Source organism: Anomaloglossus baeobatrachus, chromosome 5, assembly GCF_048569485.1.
Source record: "Anomaloglossus baeobatrachus isolate aAnoBae1 chromosome 5, aAnoBae1.hap1, whole genome shotgun sequence".
Taxonomy (NCBI): Eukaryota; Metazoa; Chordata; class Amphibia; order Anura; family Aromobatidae; genus Anomaloglossus; species Anomaloglossus baeobatrachus.
The window spans coordinates 413,590,378-413,612,229 of record NC_134357.1 but is presented as its reverse complement, the minus strand read 5'-3'; the positions used below and the strand labels follow the sequence as shown (position 1 = coordinate 413,612,229).

The 21,852-nt window shown below is 44.1% G+C and overlaps 1 protein-coding gene across 1 annotated transcript; it reads right to left on the bottom strand.

Annotated features, from left to right (window-relative positions):
- Window positions 1-13,540: 13,540 nt before the first annotated feature.
- On the bottom strand, window positions 13,541-15,049 carry FAM187A (family with sequence similarity 187 member A). Its single transcript, XM_075347725.1, has one exon. The coding sequence runs from the start codon at window positions 14,981-14,983 to the stop codon at window positions 13,706-13,708; it is 1,278 nt and encodes a 425-aa protein (XP_075203840.1). The 5' UTR covers window positions 14,984-15,049; the 3' UTR covers window positions 13,541-13,705.
- Between the last annotated feature and the right edge of the window lie 6,803 nt (window positions 15,050-21,852).

Sequence of the window (21,852 nt, the reverse complement as noted above, 5' to 3'; positions counted from 1 at the left end):
ACTGGTGGGGGCCCAGCAGTCAGGCCTTCATCAATCTAGATGTTATCACATGGATAAGTGATAACTTCTTCCTTCCGGAAATGCAGGCGTCAAAGACTTTCATTTGTCCTCTACTGATCTATATTCATGTTCTCACGTGTGGAAATGTCACGTTTGTCCATATGTCTTCCACAGGTGTCCACGTTAAAATATACAATAGCAATCTGCTCTGTTTATTGCACTTTTACTGAATTTTTTTATGTGATTTCCCTTGTTACGCCTTTTTTGGTGTGCATTTGACAGCATGGTTTTTTGCATGGGTGGTTTTTTAGTTTATCTAAGGGTTAAAGTTTCTCCTTGTGTAGAGCACCAAATTGGCATTCAAAGACTAAAGTCCCCATACATATTAGACTAAAGTCAGCACCAAAATATGCAATAGCAATCTACTCTGTTTATTGAACTTTTTTTTTAATTCTTTAATGTGATTTCCTGTTTTATGCCTTTTTTGGTGTGAATTTGACTGCATGGTTTTTGCACGTGTGGTTTTTTAGTTTATCTAAGGGTTAAAGTTTCTTCTTGTGTAGAGCACCAAATTGGCATTGGGAGGCTAAAGTCCCCATACATATTAGACTAAAATCAGCTGAACCAACACATATCGACAGGTTTAGCCTACAGTTTAACATGTATGGGGCACCTGCTGATTGCTGGTAAGGAAAGATGTTCATTGCACATGTCCGATTTCGGACTGCCGATTGGTCGCCACTTTTGTCAAAGAGAACAATACAATGTGTCAGTCGGGGGCTTTCTCACAGGAGCAGTCGGCGGATGAAAGTTTAAAGTTTCTCCTTGGTGTAGGAAAACGTATAGGCCATTGCAATTTAGATTGCTATTTCAAATAGATGGCCGCAGGAGCAGACACAACAGAGATCCTGTATAAGGCCTCTTTCACGCATCAGTTTTTTGCCATCAGTCACAATCCATTTTGTGACTGATGCGACGGATCCGTCTCAGATTGGGGTATAATGGATGCAACGGATCCTGTAAAAAAACAGATCAGTCGTACCTTTTTTTCTTAGAGAGAGAAAGAGAGATTTTTTCTGACCAGAAATGAATTTATACCCCATCTGAGCATGCTCGGTTCAAAAAGACAGATCCTGCGCCCATAGGCTTCCATTATAACAAACGACAGACACCGACGGATACGTCGCTGTCTGTTTTTTCGACACAAGCAAAAAACATGCATCTGGATGTCGGCGACATCGGCCGGACAAACATTTTTCGACGGATCCATCGCGCGATGGATGAAACGTGAGCCCATCCGTCGCAACCCGTCTCTAATACAACTCAGCAAGAAAAAAACGGATCCAGCGCAGGATCTGTTTTTTTCACAAAACTGATGTGTGAAAGGGGCCTTAGTACAATATATGGGTATTTGCAGTCCAAAAGCTGCTTGATGTCTTGAGGTGGAAGTGGGCCCCTGTGCTACTGCACAGTTTGCACCAATGGTATGTCCACCCTTGGGAAACACTAGAGTTTCCGTCCTTTTCCTTTCTGTAGTGGCTAATCACATATAGTCAGATTCCCAGAGGAGCCCTGCATAGCCTATAATTCTCCCTACGCCAATTTGGCGCTCGTCACAAGGGGAACCTTAACCCTTATACCTCCTGTCTAAAGGCCCCGTCACACACAATGAGATCGCTAACCGTTTTTGTGACGCAGCAGCGATCTTGTTATGTGTGACACCTACCAGCGATCAGGCCCCTGCTGTGAGATCGCTAGTCGTTGCTGAATGGTTGGGACCATTTTCTTCAAAAGCAATGTCCTGCTGGGCAGGACGCATCGCTGTGTTTGACGCCTACCAACGACCTCCTAAAGGTCCAGTCACACTAAGCAACTTACCAGCGATCCCAACAACGATAGGGATCGCTGGTAAGTTGCTAGGAGGTTGCTGGTGAGCTGTCACACTGCGACGCTCCAGCGATCCCACCAGCAACCTGACCTGGCAGGGATCGCTGGAGCGTGGCTACACGAGTTGCTGGTGAGCTCACCAGCAACCAGTGACCAGCCCCCAGTCTCCTAGTTACAGCACACATCAGGTTAATTAACCCGATGTGTGCTGCAGCTAAATGTGCACAGAGCAGGGAGCAGCGCACACTGAGCGCTGGCTCCTTGCTCTCCTAGTTACAGCACACATCGGGTTAATTGCCTGATGTGTGCTGCAGCTAAATGTGCACAGAGCAGGGAGCAGCGCACACTGAGCGCTGGCTCCTTGCTCTCCTAGTTACAGCACACATCGGGTTAATTATCTGATGTGTGCTGCAGCTACATGTGCACAGAGCAGGAGCCGGCAGCACAGGCAGTGAGAGCGGAGGAGGCTGGTATCAAAGGTAAATATCGGGTAACCAAGGACAGGGCTTCTTGGTTACCCGATGTTACATTGGTTACCAGCCTCCGCAGAAGCTGGCTCCCTGCTCACTGCACATTAGTTGTTGCTGTCTCGCTGTCACACACAGCGATCTGTGCTTCACAGCAGGACAGCAACAACTAAAAAATGGCCCAGGACATTCAGCAACAACCAACGACCTCACAGCAGGGGCCAGGTTGTTGCTGGATGTCACACACAGCAACATCGCTAGCAACGTCACAAAAGTTGTTCGTTACCAGCGATGTTGCTAGCGATGTTGCTTAGTGTGACGGGGCCTTTACACAGTCCCAACGCCCGCCGAGATCGTTATACAGGTCGCTGATCGTTACTGCGTCGTTGGTAAGATCTGACTGTGTGACATCTCACCAGCGACCTACCAGCGACTTACAAGCGATCCTTATCAGGTCACATCGTTTTCGGGATCGCTGGTAAGTCGTTAAATGTGACGGGGGCTTAAGGCATCTTGCTCAGTCAAATCAGTTCTGATTTGCACTGTTGAACGCAAATGTCGCGCCCAGGGATATGGGGTACTCGGTTCCGGGCAGTATATGTCTTGGGAATGTCACTGGGGTGGCCGCTGCCCGGTTCCGTACCCTGGGCCCTTTTTGTAATTGGGGTGTATTTACAGGGGATTAGATTAGTGTTCATAAGAGACACCACTTGCGGTGTTGCGGGTATAGGTATGGAGCCGCCGCTGCAGAATGTCACTACTGTGGCTGGTGTTAATTGCAGCCTGGATGGTAGGCCCTCTGCAAGCAGGGCCGGGCCCCAGAGAATGGGGGTTGTGACGGGCATCAGAAGAAGGTAGTCCACACAGAGGTATAGAGCAACTGGTTTTTACTCACTGCTGGTTGGTGGTAACTGGTTACCCGAGGGTGGTTTGTTTCACCTCCAGGTCCCCTTCATCCCAGTGCCAGTTTAGTACTCTGGTACCTTCTTCCCCTGCACCTGTCTCTGGTAAATGGGTCCCCTGCACCTGTCTCTGGGTAGAGCAACTGGGGGTCCCCATCCGGTGGTTTGTCCACTTCTGTCCGCCTGACGGTAGAGTGAACCCTGTGGGGTTGGAGTCTTTGGTCCTGTCCCCGGTTCTCCCTTTGCTACTGAGTCTTTGGATTTTTAGGGTCAGCGAGGTCCTTGATGGTCCCCTCGCTGTACAGGTGTTAACAGGTCGGCTTGGAGCTCTTTCCTGTCCTAGGGTCCTGTACCCCATTGGTGCGTAGTTCCGGGAGTACTCCACCGGCAACTACTCTCCCAGGTATCAGGTTACCGTTAACCCGGGTCAGAACGTCTCCTCACGTCCACCTTCACTCCTCGACCCTCTCAGACTTTCTCTGACTACTCTCCTCAGTCTGCCCTTCCCACCTGGTCAACTAGTGGACTGGATTGGCTCCACCTCTAGGCGGCCATCCATGGTCTGACCCTAGCTATGTACCATAGTATAGAGGTTTGTTGGGGAAAAATTGGGATTACCTGGGTTCTTGTTGTTACCGGCACTGGTCTCCTGGGGCCCTAGGGGGTAGGCCCTGCATCCTTGTGGGGAGGCAGAACCTTGTAGCACCCTGATGGCTTCAGGGGCGCTACACAAACACCCCAAAAGAGGTGCCTGCAAATGAAATTTCTAGCTTGGCTTCTTATCCCAAGTCATGGGGCAAGGCTTTTTATAGGGTTAATTTTAATATTTAGAATTGCTACTTTTAATAGGTGGTGCTAGAGTTCCAGTCCTTTACCTCTCTGAAGAAAGTACTTGCATATTTAATAGTGCAGACTCAATGCAATTCTGCACTTGAAAACACCATTGGGATATTACGAGGGGCTGCTGATAAGTATTTGGCTTTACCCAGAAATAAATGAGATAGGATGATAAAACTTTACATTTATTCCACACACTCTCCACTGATGTCAACACACTTCTTACATCGGTATTCCAAGTTCTGTAAGCCTAGCAAAAAAAAAAATTCGGTTGTGCCTCAAACCAGGCATCCGTAGCAGCCATAGCATCAGAATGGTGTGAAATTTGGTACCTTTGAGGTGTTTCTTCAGGTTTGGAAACAGATGCTAGACAGAGGGAGCTAGATCTGGTGAACACATACTGTATATTAGACACATAAGGCTTTCATGTGATGTAACATTCGTTACCATAGAACCAAAAAAAAATCACAAAGCCAAAGACTTATCAGCAGCCCCTCGTACATATGTTATTTCAGGCTGCCCATAGAAGTCTGTGAGGAAAAAATGTGCACAATTCTGCGGCGTCTTTAAATACATAGTGGGCCAGAGTTCTCAGGAAATCACATCCTCTTCGCTTGAACTGTTAAACTCATTGCATTTTCCACACAAAGAAAATGCAGAGGAAAAAATACAGCATTTACCCAACATGGGAACTTGGCCTTATAGCTTATGACATTGTTTGCAATTAGCAAAGATTCCTAACACTGGCAGACATATAGGGCCTGATTCATCAAACCTTTTATGTAAATAGCTTTGAAAAGTTGAAATATATTGGCACAGCTCGAGGCTTTCTTACAATTTTGCAACATTTTGGTGTTCTCACAATGTTTTCACCCATCTCTAACAATGTAGACAGAGCTGGAGTGGGACAGGGGCATGACGACTGTCACTGGTCAAATTCATGGTGAGATGCGGCAGCATTCACTATGCAGGGACTGAAGTAGGATTTGTGGCAAGGTGTATGCAACTTGTCCAATGTTCCTTAGACTTTAAGGCGGGCTTTACACGCTGCGACATCGCTAGCAATTGCTAGCGATGTCGAGCGCGATAGCACCCGCCCCCGTCGCTCGTGCGATATGTGGTGATTGCTGCCGTAGCGAACATTATTGCTACAGCAGCTTCACACGCACATACCTGGTCGGCGACGTCTCTGTGCCTGCCGAACAATCCCTCCTTCAAGGGGGAGGTGCGTTCAGCATCACAGCGACGTCACCGCGACATCCCTAAGCGGCCGGCCAATAGAACCGGAGGGGCGGAGATGAGCGGGACATAACATCATGCCCACCTTCTTCCTTCCTCATTGCTGGCGGGATGCAGGTAGGAGATGTTTGTCGTTCCTGCGGCTTTACACATAGCGATGTGTGGTGCTGCAGGAACGACAAACAACATCGTACCGGCAGCAGCAGCGATATTATGAAAAGGAGCAACCTGTCACCGATCAACGATTTTGTACGTTTTTGCGATCGGTGATCGACGCACCTAGGGTTTACACGCTGCGATGTCGGTAATGGCGCCAAATGTGCGTCACTAATGACGTGATCCCGACGATATATATCGTTACCGATGTCGCAATGTGTAAAGCCCGCCTTAGAGTCATACGCCTCTAAATAAATCAGGAGAGTCTGACTCCAGGATGCCCCGTCATCAAGACTGGTGTGAACAATGCCACCCACAAAGAATTGGAGTCATAGACTTTGCAACAAGTGCAGCTTTACCGGGTCGCCTGCACTGTTGGCGCATTATTGCTGCGGTGGTGGTTGGCACACAGCCCTACTCAATTAAGGCTAGAAAATGTTTGGGGTTCACGGTGACATGGGCGTGGGCTTTATATATCAGTCAGGATAGGTCTGCTCACACTGCCAAGATGCTGCTCTGAAGTAGAAGTAGTAGTAGAGCTTCATCTAATGGGCTTCATATGGTCTGATCAGAATATTTTTTATTTAATTATTTATTGATTTTTTTGTATTTATCAACAGACCAGAGTTTAGTTAAGAAACAGAATTAACAAGTATATAGGTGGAACAGAATCAAATAATTTGTTATACATGCCTCCGGACCTGATAGACAGAACAGGCCCACCACCAACTCAGGCCTGTACCTTAGTTTTTATAGAACTAGAGAAAATAATAGACATGAAGAAGAAAGGGACAGTAGGAAAGGAGGAGTAAAGAAAGGAAGAGAGAGACACAAACATGCACACGCGGAGACACCAGGATAGACAAAGGGAAAAATATAAGAAAAGCCAAGATGAAGGGGGGAGAACTCTACCCAAGGGGACAGTCCCTTAGCACCCAAAATGTCCTAACTGCCAGTAATCAGGGCTTCATATTCCACTGAGAATTAAAATTCCAGCCACGAAAACCAGGTCTTATAAAAGAGCTTGTACTGATCATAGAGGGAGGACATCATAGCTTCCATTTGCATGAGGTCATTGACCTAGAGGCCCATATAGCCAACGTGGGGGTAGTATCAGACTTCCATTTCATAGGGATGCACAAACTAGCGGCCATCATCAGAAATCGTAACAGTGAATGTTTGGAGGTATTGATCGAGGACTCTGACAGCTGCAACAGGAAAAATTCCGGACCCAGCTCCTGAGTCGTACCCGTCACCTGCCTGATCACTCCCCCCACATCTAACCAGAACCTCTCCAAGGTTGGGCAAGACCAATAGATGTGTACGAAATACCCCTATCCCTTGCCACATCTCCAGCAGGTGGGGGTCGATTCCAGGGAGCATCCGTTGCATTTTGAACGGGACCCTGTACATCTTGCTAGTAATTTAAAGTTAGATTCTTGAAGCTTTGAACTAATTGAAGTCTTATAAGCAAAGACCCAAATTTTCCCTATCTGCTCATTCGAGAACATAATCCCAAGGTCCCTCTCCCACTGCCGTAGATACCCCGGGGGAGGGGTATCCTCCAAATTCACCAGCATGGCATAGACCAGAGAGAGAGAGAATGACACACAACCCCCTCTCCCAGACAAAACTTCTCAAACTCAGTAGGGGGGCAGCAAAATGGTCAAAAGAGGGTAGGGAGCAAAGAAAATGCCTGAGTTGCATAGATTTCCACACCCCCTACAGCCCAGGCAACACAACGCCCTGAAGGTCAGGCAACTGAATGTCAAACTAAGAGCCTCATATTCAGTTTAGTAAATTGTTAACTAGAAACATTAGATCAATGTCTGATTTTTGGATGTGCGGTCCATGTCTTTCTCTACAGCTATGGTGAATGAGTCATTTACAGCAGTTTTTTATCTGTGCAGAACATGTTCTTGTTGTGCAATATGTGTTATTTAAGTGAGTGGACACATAAATCTCGCAAAGGGACCCCTTGCTCTCAACGTCCACCCTTGACTAATCATATGGTGTTCCATCAGGCCTACCCTTGTTCTAAATTTAGACCCAATTGTAATGAACTGGCTGTGTAGATGGGCAGCTGAATGCCAAATAATCAATAGATATACCTGAAGGAAGCTGTGGATTGCCCACTACATCAAATAAATTGGCGACAATGTAATTGCTTGGGTTAATACAAGCAAATCTGGAGAGAAGATACGCCTCTTTAATATTCATATATGAACAAGTTGTCCTGATGGGAAAACCACTATAATTCAGAACAGTATTAGTATTAAATTCTAATGCGGGCGTCACACGAGACGAGCTATGCATCGTCGGGGTCATGGTTTTCGTGACTCACATCCGGCATCGCTTGCGTCGACGTTTCGTGTGACACCTCCGAGCGACGCAGAATCGCTCACAAATCGTGAGTCGTGTACTCGTCGCTTATTTTTAAAAAATTGTTTATTTTTAATGGCGCCGGTTGTTCATCGTACCCGGGGCAGCACACATCGCTCCGTGTGACACCCCGGGAACGATGAACACAGCTTACCTGCGTCCCACGGCTCCCGCCGGCAATGCGGAAGGAAGGAGGTGAGCGGGATGTTTATGTCCCACTCATATCCGCCCCTCCGCTTCTATTGGCCGGCCGCTGTGTGACGTCGCTATGATGCCGAACGTCCCTCCCCCTTCAGGAAGTGGATGTTCGCTGCGCACAGCGAGGTCACTCAGCCAGTAAGTACGTGTGATGGGGGTTTAACGACTTTGTGCGCCACAGGCAACTAATTGCCCGTGACACACAAACGACGGGGGCGGGTACGATCGCTCGTGCAATTGCATGATAGATCGTACCGTGTGAAGCCCGCATAAGCCTTAGGGCTTACAATCTATTACTGGTAATGTTACGTCAGGCTAGGAATTTTTCTTAAAAATTTGGCAATGATCTTGCACCCTAAGGTCTCTTCTATTCAAAGTAGTCAACCTACAGTGAAGCTGACCATGTATATTACAGAAAAGTCTTTGGAGTCATGAATAATACTTTTTTTCCCTGTAACATCAAAAGGAACACATCAGATGATTGCATTACCCATTGAAGTCAGACTTTGACACTAGTTTTTTTAAAAGTAATATCCTGACAGTACTTATACTCGGTTTCATAAAAGGCTGTTTGTCAGCAGCTGACATGATGAAGAATAGTAGACAGTAACAGACATACGGCCAAAAAGTCCGAGCTCGCTAATCCTATTCTAACCGACAATTGCTACGGCACTACAGCATAAATATTTTAGGACTCTACAGTATCAGTATCGCACAGTGCCCACAATGCTTCTTATCAAATAACCATTTACAAAGTACCGAATCTGAGTCAATTCTAGGCCAATTTCATTATTTCACATTTCAAAACAAAAGATAGAAAACCAAGCTACGGTGAAACATAAAATATGCATTCTGTATGGAACCAGCCAAAACCTACGAAATCCACATGCATTAAATATTATGTAAATGAGAACGAGCAGCAGGATATGAGTCAGGTCTCAGGAGAACCTTGACATCTCACTAAACACCCTCCTGCTCGATATTCAACAGGAGACAACGTCCAAGATTTACCCAGTGTCTTGTCTCCTGACATCCACATGTCATAAAGCTTCACCTTGATGCTACTTCACCTCTTGTATTTACTGTGACTCCAAAGACTAGAGCTTCAATACATGTACAAGTCAACTATTGTACAATTTCAACTAAAAAGATCAATCATTGGGTGAAATTTAGATAACCAAGGTCAGACTGTCATCATCTGGAATGACGTTGACTGCGTTTAAAATTGTCGCCAGTTCCTGAACAATCGTACCATAAAAGAACATTTCCAGAAAAATGTTTTTCGTCCTTTACCTAGCAAACATATATGGCCATTTAGCATGACCGTAGCATTCAACATAAACCAAAAAGTCAGCACATTGGAACCTTCACCAGATTATCACTCATTCAACTACTCTCGAATGTGTATGGCCAACTTTACAATTCAGTAAAAGGAAAGTATCAGGCTGACCATAGTTTGCCCAGAAAAAAAAAATTAATGGGTTGGCATGTTTTCTAAGTGCTATCATATGAGAACCATATATGATAGAGGTGAGAGTTGCTCGATTTGATCAAATCATAGTAAAAGTATAAAATCCCCAATTCCAGAGCACAACTCAGACTATTTGGATGTTTCAAGATCTTACAGTAGAGTCAGCTGGTAGTGATGGGTACCGAGATTCGTTAGACACACACAGTGGACCGACCTAAGTGACAGGCCATCAAAGTATGATCGCAGAAAAGTCTTTTAAAGTACAAGTATTATGATCCAGAACCATGGAAGACCACCATAAATCATTGGTAAAAGGTGACAAGAGCATTGGCAACTAATCTGGCCGCCATCCTCTTACTAACCATCAACACTAGAAGTAGCCGAGGGGTGAACTAACATCCTGTGCACCGCAAACCCAGCCGGAGAAGCCAGCTATCCTAAAGGAAGGAAATTAATAACTCTCTGCCTCAGAAAATAGATAAAGAATAGCAAGCCCCCCACATTCAAAGACTGCGGTGATATAGGAAAACACAATACACAGATAGATGATAGGATTAGCAAAAGGTGAGGCCCTACTGACTAAATAGGACAGGACAGGAAAGGGACTGATGGTGGCCAGAGAAAAATCCTGCAAAAATCCAAATACCTGATAGTACAAAAAGGCCCTCAGATCACTAGATCTGAACTCCATCCTATACCAGGCGCACTTGTCATACCAATGAATGGAAGGCAGGAATCATTACAAATTCAAGAAGAAACAAACAAATGGACTTATAGGAGCAATACTCCAAACATGGCTGAAGGGAGCTTCCCAGCTAAGCAACTGAGAGGGAAGATCCCTGCATGCAATAAACTGACAACAACCACAGCAAATGACAAACTCAGATAAGAGCCAAAAGAACCAAACAACAAATAAAGAGCAAAGCACTTATCTGAGGTATATGTGGTCTGGAGCAGGATGAAGCAGGCTGGTGAACAAGGAACAACTGACATCTGGCATAGCCTGCTATCAGATCAGGGTTTAAATAGGCAGAGAGTTAGCAATGGAAACGCTCATTGCTCAACACACCTGGTCTCTGACCAAACCATTCCTGGCCACAAGAGGGAGCCTCACAGCAGCCAAAGCATAACTAACATTCACAACATACAAGTCTGATAACATGCATTCTCAAAACCTGCAAACAGTTGATCATTGAGGGTGTGATTTTTTTTACTATTAATACTTTTGTGGCCACACGCACTTTGGTCCTCAAGCTAAAATGGACTGCCGCTGCAGGATTGCTGAGCTAGTTGACATAAGACTTCATAGTGCATACTTACTGACTTCGTAAAGAGCCATATACAGTATGAGTGCTAAGACTTGGTGCGGACATTGTAACACGTATAACTACAATATAATACACGTTAATAAGGCTTTAGAAAATCTACAGAGGATGGCTTCCTGTGTATTTTCAGGCGTGAGTACTGTACGCGTATTACTTTCATCAGTGACTGGAGCTGCTGTGAGATCCACATATAACAGCAGTAATGTCCATGGATTCACGTGAATGGATGTTCTGTCTACCTGTGGCACACACCCTAAAGAATTTAGTCAGAAAGGCTTAAAAGAGAGTCCATCACCCCCAAAATGCATTTAAACTGGGCTTACCCTACAACAACCATATTGGCACTGTACCTGTTACTGGTAGAGAAAATAACTTAATTGATATGCAAATGAGGAGGCTTTGGTTCTCAATGTACTTGGAAAAAAAGAGTGTAAAATTATCAATTGCTGTTTTTGATACAGAAAGAGGAAATGATGTCCTTATTGTATATTTCCCATTGTATTTTAATCCAATTTGGATTGGGCTCATATGAAACCAAGCTAATAGAGTATTCAACAGAGAAAGTAGACAACAGAAGAAGAGTGTGTTCCAGGGCATAATCATTGCAACAACCTCCCCCCAGGTTAGACAATACTTTTATCCGTATCTCTGTTTTCAAGACAGAGAGCCAACATAAAGTATCAGTACTTTTAAGAGTTAAAGAGGTCCGGTGGGAAAAGAAAAAAATAGATTAAAGGAATATAATTATAAAGAAATAAATACCTTAATTAGCATATCACAATAATTTTGTCTTGGAATACAATGTTTGTATTACATTAATGAGGCTGCCATCTTATACTGACAGAAACTTGTCTTAGAATGTTAATTGGACAGGAGACTGTGAGCATGTGCAGTAAAAACATCAGCTGCTGTGACCTACAGATAGCGTATACAATGTGCAGGTAAGCTGTTACTGAGTATTTAGAGAGAAAAGGTGAAGAGCAGTGTGAGCAGCATTTTCTTCCTTCAGCACCCTGGTATCTTCCATATGAGATGAGATAGATATGGTGGACAACAGACTAAGCAGTCTCTTCTTACTTCAGAACCCTGGTATCTCTGGTATTAGATTAGACAGACAGGGTGGACAGCAGTGTGAGCAGCTTCTTCTTACCTCAGCACCCCTGGTGCCTCCAGCATTAGATACAATGATAGATAGGGTGGACAGCAGTATGAGCAGCCTTTTCTTACCTCAGCACTCCAGGTATCTCCAGTATCTCCAGTATTAGATCAGACAGACAAGGTGGAGAGCAGTGTGAGCAGAGTCTTCTTACCTCAGCATCCCTGGTATCTCCAGTATTATAACAGACAGACAAGGTGGACTTATTAAATGAGACAGACAAGATGTACAGCAGAGTGAGCAACCTCTTCTTACCTCAGCACCCCTGGTATCTCCAGTATTAGATACAATAGACAGGGTGGACAGCAGTGTGAGCTGCTTCTTCTTACCTCAAGACCCTTGGTATCTCCAGTATCAGATCAGGCAGACAGGGTGGACAGCAGTGTCAGCGGCCTCTTTTTACCTCAGCACTCCTAGTATCTCCAGTATTATTTCAGAAAGACAGGGTGGACAGCAACGCAAGCAGTCTCTTCTTACCTCAACCTCTGCTATTTCTAGTATTCCGTACTGTATATGTTCACAAGCACCAGTCCTATTAACATCCTTCGACGCGTTTCTGTCAACAAGATGGTGTACTCTAGGGTACTATAGTGATTATCTCCCCTAGGTTAAACGCGTGCGATTTGCTAAGATGTTTAGAAATGTATTTGCAATAACATTTATTTTTTAATTCACACAGAACTGCGTTAAAAGAGGTTGTCCACTCTTAGCAGTCAGTTTTCTTCCAAAGGTGGAAGGGGTTTGTGCAGTTGGGACCTCCAACAAGTATCTGTCAATTATGATGGATCCACAACAGGTGTTTCCTTTGCAGTGCCCCTACTAGGAAAATGAAGTATTACACAGTTTTTTTGAGAAATCAATAGATAGTTGAAGTAATGCATTGATTTACCAGATCCTCAAAAGTGGGAGATGGTCTTTGTACTTAAAGTCATATATGTGCCAAGGTGGCTCAGAACATGTTGACTGAATTACAGGGAATCTCCAGCCAAACAATATATGGTCAGTTTTAGAAACTAAACTGGGTCGTATCTGCCATTGACACCTCACCTGCTATTCATATTGGCCCAGTGGAGAGCAGGCGGAAAGGCAAGTTATATCCTTTCCCCGTGAGACATGTGAAGCTGCCGAGGGATCAACTCTCCAAAATGTTTCTGTTTAATAAATACTACCAAATCTGCACTTAACACTTGAGTCCAAAGATGATTTAGGGCAACTGGAATAGTACTTAATAAAAACCAGGCAACAGCAACTAAAGCAAATCAGAACAGACAGTTATACTTTGGGTTAAGTAAATTATATTGAAAAATTTGCCATACAGAAACGCCAGTTATAGGATTGTATTTGCCTATGAATTGTAGCTCATTGCTGCCACCTGCTGGGAGACGAAACTTTGCACAAACGTCTCAACAGATATAACCAGATGGGGTTAAAATGTACATTTTAAATACATCTACTCAAGACAGTAAACTTAGTAGGATACAATGTCAAAAACAATAACGTCATGTAGCATATATGGATTGATTTATTGATATTAGCATTCAAAGACCAATTGAAGATAACAGCTCCAGGATGGAGCGCTCTGCTGCTAAAATAGATATTTCCGACAGATCCACTTTGTAAGGGATGATCAAGCGACAATGTATAAAGCAAAAGCTTTAACCTTTCATGGAAGGGATTTTCTGTCTTTACGTATCTGTATAGGATTTGAAGCACCCCACGTTCACGTCGCGGAAGCAACATTTCACACAATGAACAGTGATGAAAATAAAAGTTAAAAAAAGGAAACTTATCCCGATGGTCTTCATGGCAAAGACAGATTCAGGGTCATTAAAGCGACGTCTCCTGGAAGGATCTCTTTGCACAGCCAACCTAAAGCCAGCTTTCATCTTGCCCTGAAGCCAGCAATAGTAGATTCCTTTGTCATCGTACTGTACAGCTCGAAAGTTCAGATGGTTTCCATGATCAATAAAGACTCTCATAGACGTATTAAGCCCAATTAGATACTCTGAGCGGTAAAGTCTATCGTCATCTTTGTCCCAGGCCACGGCATGCTCTGGTTTGGCCCCTGGGCAAGCAAGACTCAGCCTGCTGCCTAATGGGTGAGTATGTATCTGCGTGGGTACCTTGGGGACAAAAGGAATAAAATCTTTAAATTGCATTATACTATGCATTAAAGAGGTAATTTTACCCCAAACTCCCTTCTTTTTCTTGTGGCATGGAGTCATGCAGCTCCGGATTATGATCTCAGGTCTTCTAGCGTAGCCATACGTTTTGAGTTTGGATGGAACAGCTTCTGAGCCACAAGAAGTCACATTTCTTAGAGTTGTACGAAATCTGGCATTCAGGTAGTTCGTTTTGATATAACACAAGCCAACTCTCCTCTGTTCCCCTCTCACATCACATCGATCACACACTGTCCAATCCCAAAAAGTGGTAAAGGTCACAAAGTATTTGCTTATCATATCCGGTTGTGGGTGACCACTTTGGTCTGTAAATGCTATATACGCATTACTGGATTCCTGTATATCAACATTATATCCATAAAAGAAGTGTCCATCCCGTGAGCCACACATATAATTTCCTGAGTCTTCTAACTGTGCCTTAAATACAATTAGGCTGAACATCCGGATGGTAAACCTGAAGACAATTTGGAAACTGCCTTGAACGCTTTCAGCGTCAAATTGGACTGTGCCATTGAAGTCTGTGAGCACCCAGGTCTTCTTAGTACCGGTTTTCTTCTGATAGTACCACACTACAGACTTTGTTGCCTCAGGCTTGCAATGGCAAGGAAGCTCGAAGGTCATGTCTTTAAGGTAGGCAGCTGTGTCAAATATTAAGAATGCCGGGCATAGAACAGATCTGTAGATGTCGTCTCTTTCGACAATCTCAAAACTACTTGCTGAAATTAGACAGAGCAGGAGTGTAGCAGCAACATAAGGAAGGAGAGGGCAATAATAAAGCATTGTCTATTGGAAGGCAAATACTTGGCTGACCAAATCTTAAAACCACATCACATCAGATCTTCTACTGCCTGCTATATGTAGCAAGTCACCCGAGAATTCATCATTATGATCAAACATTCCTTTGTTGGCAAGTAAAAAGGTTCTAAGTTCTAATGTACTTCTCCTTTAAGAAGTCAGTTACTTTGAACCGTTTTCTTTGTTTTAAGGCTTTTTTGCCATCCTCATTGTTGTTTCTGTTTGTAATGAATACTATGTATCTAGCCTTTTAGGCTTATGATGGATACTAACAGCGACCAATGGATGCCACAGGCTTACGATGGAGTTTTCTTGGCATTTAGACTAAATACATAGTATTGTATGAAGTGCTATTTCTTCTGTGTGATGTGACGCAATCTGCAATGATGGTTCCCACAAATATGAACAGAAGGGTTCCTCAATGAAAAGCATGGGGGTCCCGTTTCTAAAGGGTGCTTTACACGCTGCGACATCGCTAACGATATATCGTCGGGGTCACGGTGTTTGTGACGCACATCCGGCGTCGTTAGCGACATCGCAGCGTGTAACAGCTAGTAGCGACGATCAATGATCGCAAAAACGCAAAAATTGTCGATCGTTGACACGTCGCTCCAAATCATAATGTCGTTGGTGTTTCATTCCGCAGGTTGTTCGTCGTTCCTGCGGCATCACACATCGCTGTGTGTAACACCGCAGGAACAACGAACATCATCCTACCTGCGTTCATCGGAAAGGAGGAAGGAAGGAGGTAGCCGGCATGTTCCGGCCGCTCATCTCCTCTCCTCCTCTTCTATTGGGCGGCCATTTTGTGACACCGCTGTGACGTCGCTGACATCAAACGCACCTCCCCCTTGAAGGAGGGATTGTGCGGCAGCAACAGCGACGTCGCTGAACAGGTATGTGCATGTGACCCTGCCGTAGCGATATTGTCCGCTACGGCAGTGATCACCACATGTCGCACAAACGACGGGGGCGGGTGCTATCACTCGCGACATCGCTAGCAATCGCTAGAGATGTAGCAGCGTGTAAAGCACCCTTTAGACCCACCTTAATTGTTCAATTCTCCTCCTGTGCCTTTTGATAAAAAAGGAATTAACTGCACAAATCTACCTTCTGCCTTGATAATCTGTTACTGTATGAACTTAGATAATATGCATCAGATATCTGCCATCATAGCTCACTGAAGACTGCCTAGACAATTGTAGCAAAACCAGATACAGTGCTGGCCAAACATATTGGCACCCCTGCAATTCTGTCAGATAATACTCAGTGTCTTCTTGAAAATGATTGCAATCACAAATTCTTTGGTATTATTATCTTCATTTAATTTGTCTTCAATGGAAAAAAAAAATTGTCATAAAGCCAAATTGGATATAATTCCACACCAAACATAAAAATAGGGGGTGGACAAAAGTATTGGCACTGTTTGAAAAATCATGTGATGCTTCTCTAATTTGTGTAATTAACAGCACCTGTAACTTACCTGTGACACCTAACAGGTGTTGGCAATAACTAAATCACACTTGCGGCCAGTTGACATGGATTAAAGTTGACTCAACCTCTGTCCTGTGTCCTTGTGTGTAGCATATTTAGCATGGAGAAAAGAAAGAAGACCAAAGAACTGTCTGAAGACTTGAGAATCCAAATTGTGAGGAAGCATGAGCAGACGTGGAAGGAAAGGAAAAATTGACCAGAGATTTCAACGCAAGATTATGCGGATGGTGGATAAAGAACCTCAACTAACATCCAAACAAGTTCAAGCTGCCCTGCAGTCCGAGGGTACAACAGTTTCAACCCGTACTATCCATCGGCATCTGAATGAAAAGGGACTGTATGGTAGGATACCCAGGAAGACCCCACTTCTTACCCCGAGACATAAAAAAGCCAAGCTGGAGTTTGCCAACACTTACCTTAGAAAGCCTAAAACATTTTTGAAGAATGTTCTCTGGTCAGATGAGACAAAAGTAGAGCTTTTTGGGAAAAGCCATCAACATTGAGTTTACAGGAAAAAAAAAAGAGGCATTCAAAGAAAAGAACACAGTCCCTACAGTCAAACATGGCGGAGGTTCCCTGATGTTTTGGGGTTGCTTTGCTGCCTCTGGCACTGGATTGCTTGACCGTGTGCATGGCATTATGAAGTCTGAAGACTACCAACAAATTTTGCAGCATAATGTAGGGCCCAGTGTGAGAAAGCTGGGTCTTCCTCAGAGGTCATGGGTCTTCCAGCAGGACAATGACCCAAAACACACTTCAAAAAACACAAGAAAATGGTTTGATAGAAAGCACTGGAGACTACTAAAGTGGCCAGCAATGAGTCCAGACCTGAATCCCATAGAACACCTGTGGAGAGATCTCAAAATGGCAGTTTGGAGAAGGCACCCTTCAAATCTCAGGGACCTGGAGCAGTTTGCCAAAGAAGAATGGTCTAAAATTCCAGCAGAGCATTGTAAGAAACTCATTAATGGTTACCGGAAGCAGTCGTTCGCAGTTATTTTGGCTAAAGGTTGTGCAACCAAGTATTAGGCTAAGGGTGCCAATACTTTTGTCTGGCCCATTTTTTGTGTGAAATGATCAATGATTTGATTTTTGTTTCATTCTCTTTTGTGTTTTTTCATTGCAAGCAAATTAAAGGGGTTGTCCGACATAACAAAACTGTTTGAGTTTAAGCTAATCTGTGCTGTATTGTCATATAAAACACCCCTACATTGTTATTTTTTGTTTTCTAACTTTTGTTCCTCTTGAATTATCCCTTTATTCTCTGCAGCTCCTTGTTTACATTCAGCACAAGCAAAATTACCACTTCCTGTGCTAAACCTCCCAGTCACAGCTGGCACCGACTGGCTTCAGTGTCCAGCCTCGCCCCCTGCCTGCCCCCTGCAGACACATTCCCTGTCAGTATTCTGCCCCAGCACCTGACCGGTTATCACTATAGCATTGCAAATAACAGCCCCACATCGGGCTCTGCACCGCACACACATCAGGCTCTGCACCGCATACACACATCAGGCTCTGCACCGCATACACACATCGGGCTCTGCACCACATACACACATCAGGCTCTGCACTGCATACACACACGGCGCTCTGCACTGACCACCCCATAGGGAACACATGTAGGGAGTACATACTCACCCGTCCTCGGTCCCCGCCGCTCCTGCACGTTCGCACGCTGTCTGTGCTCTGGCCATATCAGCACAGTAGTGACGTCACCGCTGTGCTGAAGAGAGCACAGACAGCCGGGCAGTGATGAGAAGCGCAATGCTCCTTCTCATCAGCGCTTTCAAATATATCGGCATCTGTGATCTGTGATGTCGGTATATTTGAATGTGTGATCCTGAGCAGGGGGTCCGGTGCTGGCGCTGACACCTTGGCAGCCGCCGCCAGGCCCCTCCCTTAGGTCACGGGTCCCACAGAAGTGCGGGGGAATGTTTGGGAGGGTGCAGGGAAGGGGGCGGGGACTCACGCACTGTACCCGCCCAGCAGGGCGGCGACATGCTGTTTCCAGATTTGCATGTCAACATGGCCCTGCCTATGTTGACATGAAATGACCGGAAGCAGCAAAATCGCGGCAGGAGCGGTCACATGACCACTCTGAGCAGGGGGAGTGGGGCTTACAGCAGGGCAGGTAAGTGGTTACTATCTACTTACCTGCCCCAATGTAGCCCAATAGGGTAATAATGAAAAAAACTCGAAATAAGCCGGATAACCCCTTTAAATGAAGATAATTATACCAAAGAATTTGTGATTGCAATCATTTTCAAGAAGAAACTGAGAATTATCTGACAGAATTGCAGGGGTGCCAATACTTTTGGCCAGCACTGTATGTGCAGAATTGGTGTATGACATATATGCAGATTTTTTTGTTGGCAATTTGGATATTGAAAATCTGCTGCGTAGTACAGTGCCAGCACTAGTCTATGGATGAGATTTTGGAGGAAATTCACATGAAGTTGACACAGACCTGTTGTAGATTTTAACTCCTTCAGGACATCCACCAAAGATTTAGAGCACATACAGTTAGGTCCAGAAATATTTGGACAGTGACACAATTTTCGCGAGTTGGGCTCTGCATGCCACCCCATTGGATTTGAAATGAAACCTCTACAACAGAATTCAAGTGCAGATTATAACGTTTAATTTGAAGGTTTGAACAAAAATATCTGATAGAAATTGTAGGAATTATACACATTTCTTTACAAACACTCCACATTTTAGGGAGGTCAAAAGTAATTGGACAAATAAACCAAACCCAAACAAAATATTTTTATTTTCAATATTTTGTTGCGAATCCTTTGGAGGCAATCACTGCCTTAAGTCTGGAACCCATGGACATCACCAAACGCTGGGTTTCCTCCTTCTTAATGCTTTGCCAGGCCTTTACAGCCGCAGCCTTCAGGTCTTGCTTGTTTGTGGGTCTTTCCGTCTTAAGTCTGGATTTGAGCAAGTGAAATGCATGCTCAATTGGGTTAAGATCTGGTGATTGACTTGGCCATTGCAGAATGTTCCACTTTTTTGCACTCATGAACTCCTGGGTAGCTTTGGCTGTATGCTTGGGGTCATTGTCCATCTGTACTATGAAGCGCCGTCCGATCAACTTTGCGGCATTTGGCTGAATCTGGGCTAAAAGTATATCCCGGTACACTCCAGAATTCATCCGGCTACTCTTGTCTGCTGTTATGTCATCAATAAACACAAGTGACCCAGTGCCATTGAAAGCCATGCATGCCCATGCCATCACGTTGCCTCCACCATGTTTTACAGAGGATGTGGTGTGCCTTGGATCATGTGCCGTTCCCTTTCTTCTCCAAACTTTTTTCTTCCCATCATTCTGGTACAGGTTGATCTTGGTCTCATCTGTCCATAGAATACTTTTCCAGAACTGAGCTGGCTTCATGAGGTGTTTTTCAGCAAATTTAACTCTGGCCTGTCTATTTTTGGAATTGATGAATGGTTTGCATCTAGATGTGAACCCTTTGTATTTACTTTCATGGAGTCTTCTCTTTACTGTTGACTTAGAGACAGATACACCTACTTCACTGAGAGTGTTCTGGACTTCAGTTGATGTTGTGAACGGGTTCTTCTTCACCAAAGAAAGTATGCGGCGATCATCCATCACTGTTGTCATCCGTGGACGCCCAGGCCTTTTTGAGTTCCCAAGCTCACCAGTCAATTCCTTTTTTCTCAGAATGTACCCGACTGTTGATTTTGCTACTCCAAGCATGTCTGCTATCTCTCTCTGATGGATTTTTTTCTTTTTTTTCAGCCTCAGGATGTTCTGCTTCACCTCAATTAAGAGTTCCTTAGACCGCATGTTGTCTGGTCACAGCAACAGCTTCCAAATGCAAAACCACACACCTGTAATCAACCCCAGACCTTTTAACTACTTCATTGATTACAGGTTAACGAGGGAGACGCCTTCAGATTTAATTGCAGCCCTTAGAGTCCCTTGTCCAATTACTTTTGGTCCCTTGAAAAAGAGGAGGCTATGCATTACAGAGCTATGATTCCTAAACCCTTTCTCCGATTTGGATGTGAAAACTCTCATATTGCAGCTGGGAGTGTGCACTTTCAGCCCATATTATATATATAATTGTATTTCTGAACATGTTTTTGTAAACAGCTAAAATAACAAAACTTGTGTCACTGTCCAAATATTTCTGGACCTAACTGTATGTGCACTTATCATATGGAACTACATCTTGCAGGCTCAGGGAAGGGATTCACTTTGAATGTCCATCACCCCCCACATGATGCAAGGGGTACAGATGGATTGTCATGCTGTCATGGGACTACTGAAGGCCCCCGTGTCTGCCTTGTTAGGCTAAGTGAATACAAAGTCTTTTTCAGGGGGGCAAAACGGCCCAATTTTTCGATATTAAGAACAGTCAGGAAATGCTGATGTATTTTCTCCTGAAGACTCTTTTTGTTGGCGTTTTTCTTTTGTAGTTTCCTGAGCACTTCTTTTTTCAATGTTTTTGACATCCGGTTTTTCCAGTGTGTTTATAGCATTTTGGGTCGTTTTTTTAACTCCATTCAACAATGAAGAAACAGCTAGCAGTTCAAGCAAAAACGCTGGTAAAAGCTCAAAAAGATGTATTGACCTGTATTATAAAAGTATAGAGGATCTACAGGGAGGAAAACTCCTTAAGAATGGTCAGTACATTTATTTTAACCACTTAATGTCTTTGGAAACCAGAAGCGGTTAAAAGACTGAACATACAGTATTGCAGTCTATTGAATAGGTGATCAAGACATCACAAATTCAAGTCCCTTCAGGGGACTAATAAAAGAAAAAATGCATATAACTAATATTACTACAGTTACTGTGTTTCCCCAAAAAATAAGACATACCCCGAAAATAAGCCTTAGCAGGAATTTTCAGCATTTTTGGCATAAGACTTAAATATTAGCCCTACCCTGAAAATAAGCCCTAGTTGTGGGTCAATAATGAAGTGTCCATGCAGCTAAAAAAGTTAAAGGGAACCTGTCAGGTCCCATATGCGTTCTAACCTACAAGCAGGGTGAAGTATGGCCTATTAACCCCTTCCTACCCATCCCTGTGTTGTAATATTGTGTAATATGAAAGTAATAAAAATGTTTTATTACTTACATATTCCCTATGTAAAGGAAAACCACAAGCAGTTCTGGGTGCATATTGCTAATCAGTAAATGTCCCAACATCTAGTAGCATAGATAAAGAGATCTTTAGAAGAAGTATTTCTAAAGATCTTTTATCATATGCTAATGAGGTCAGCGACTAGTCGCAAGAGCATTACATCCCTTGGCTAGTTAGTCCCCTTAGCATGTAAACACACCCCTGTGGGTGTGCTAACATGCTAATGAATGTGGAGCAT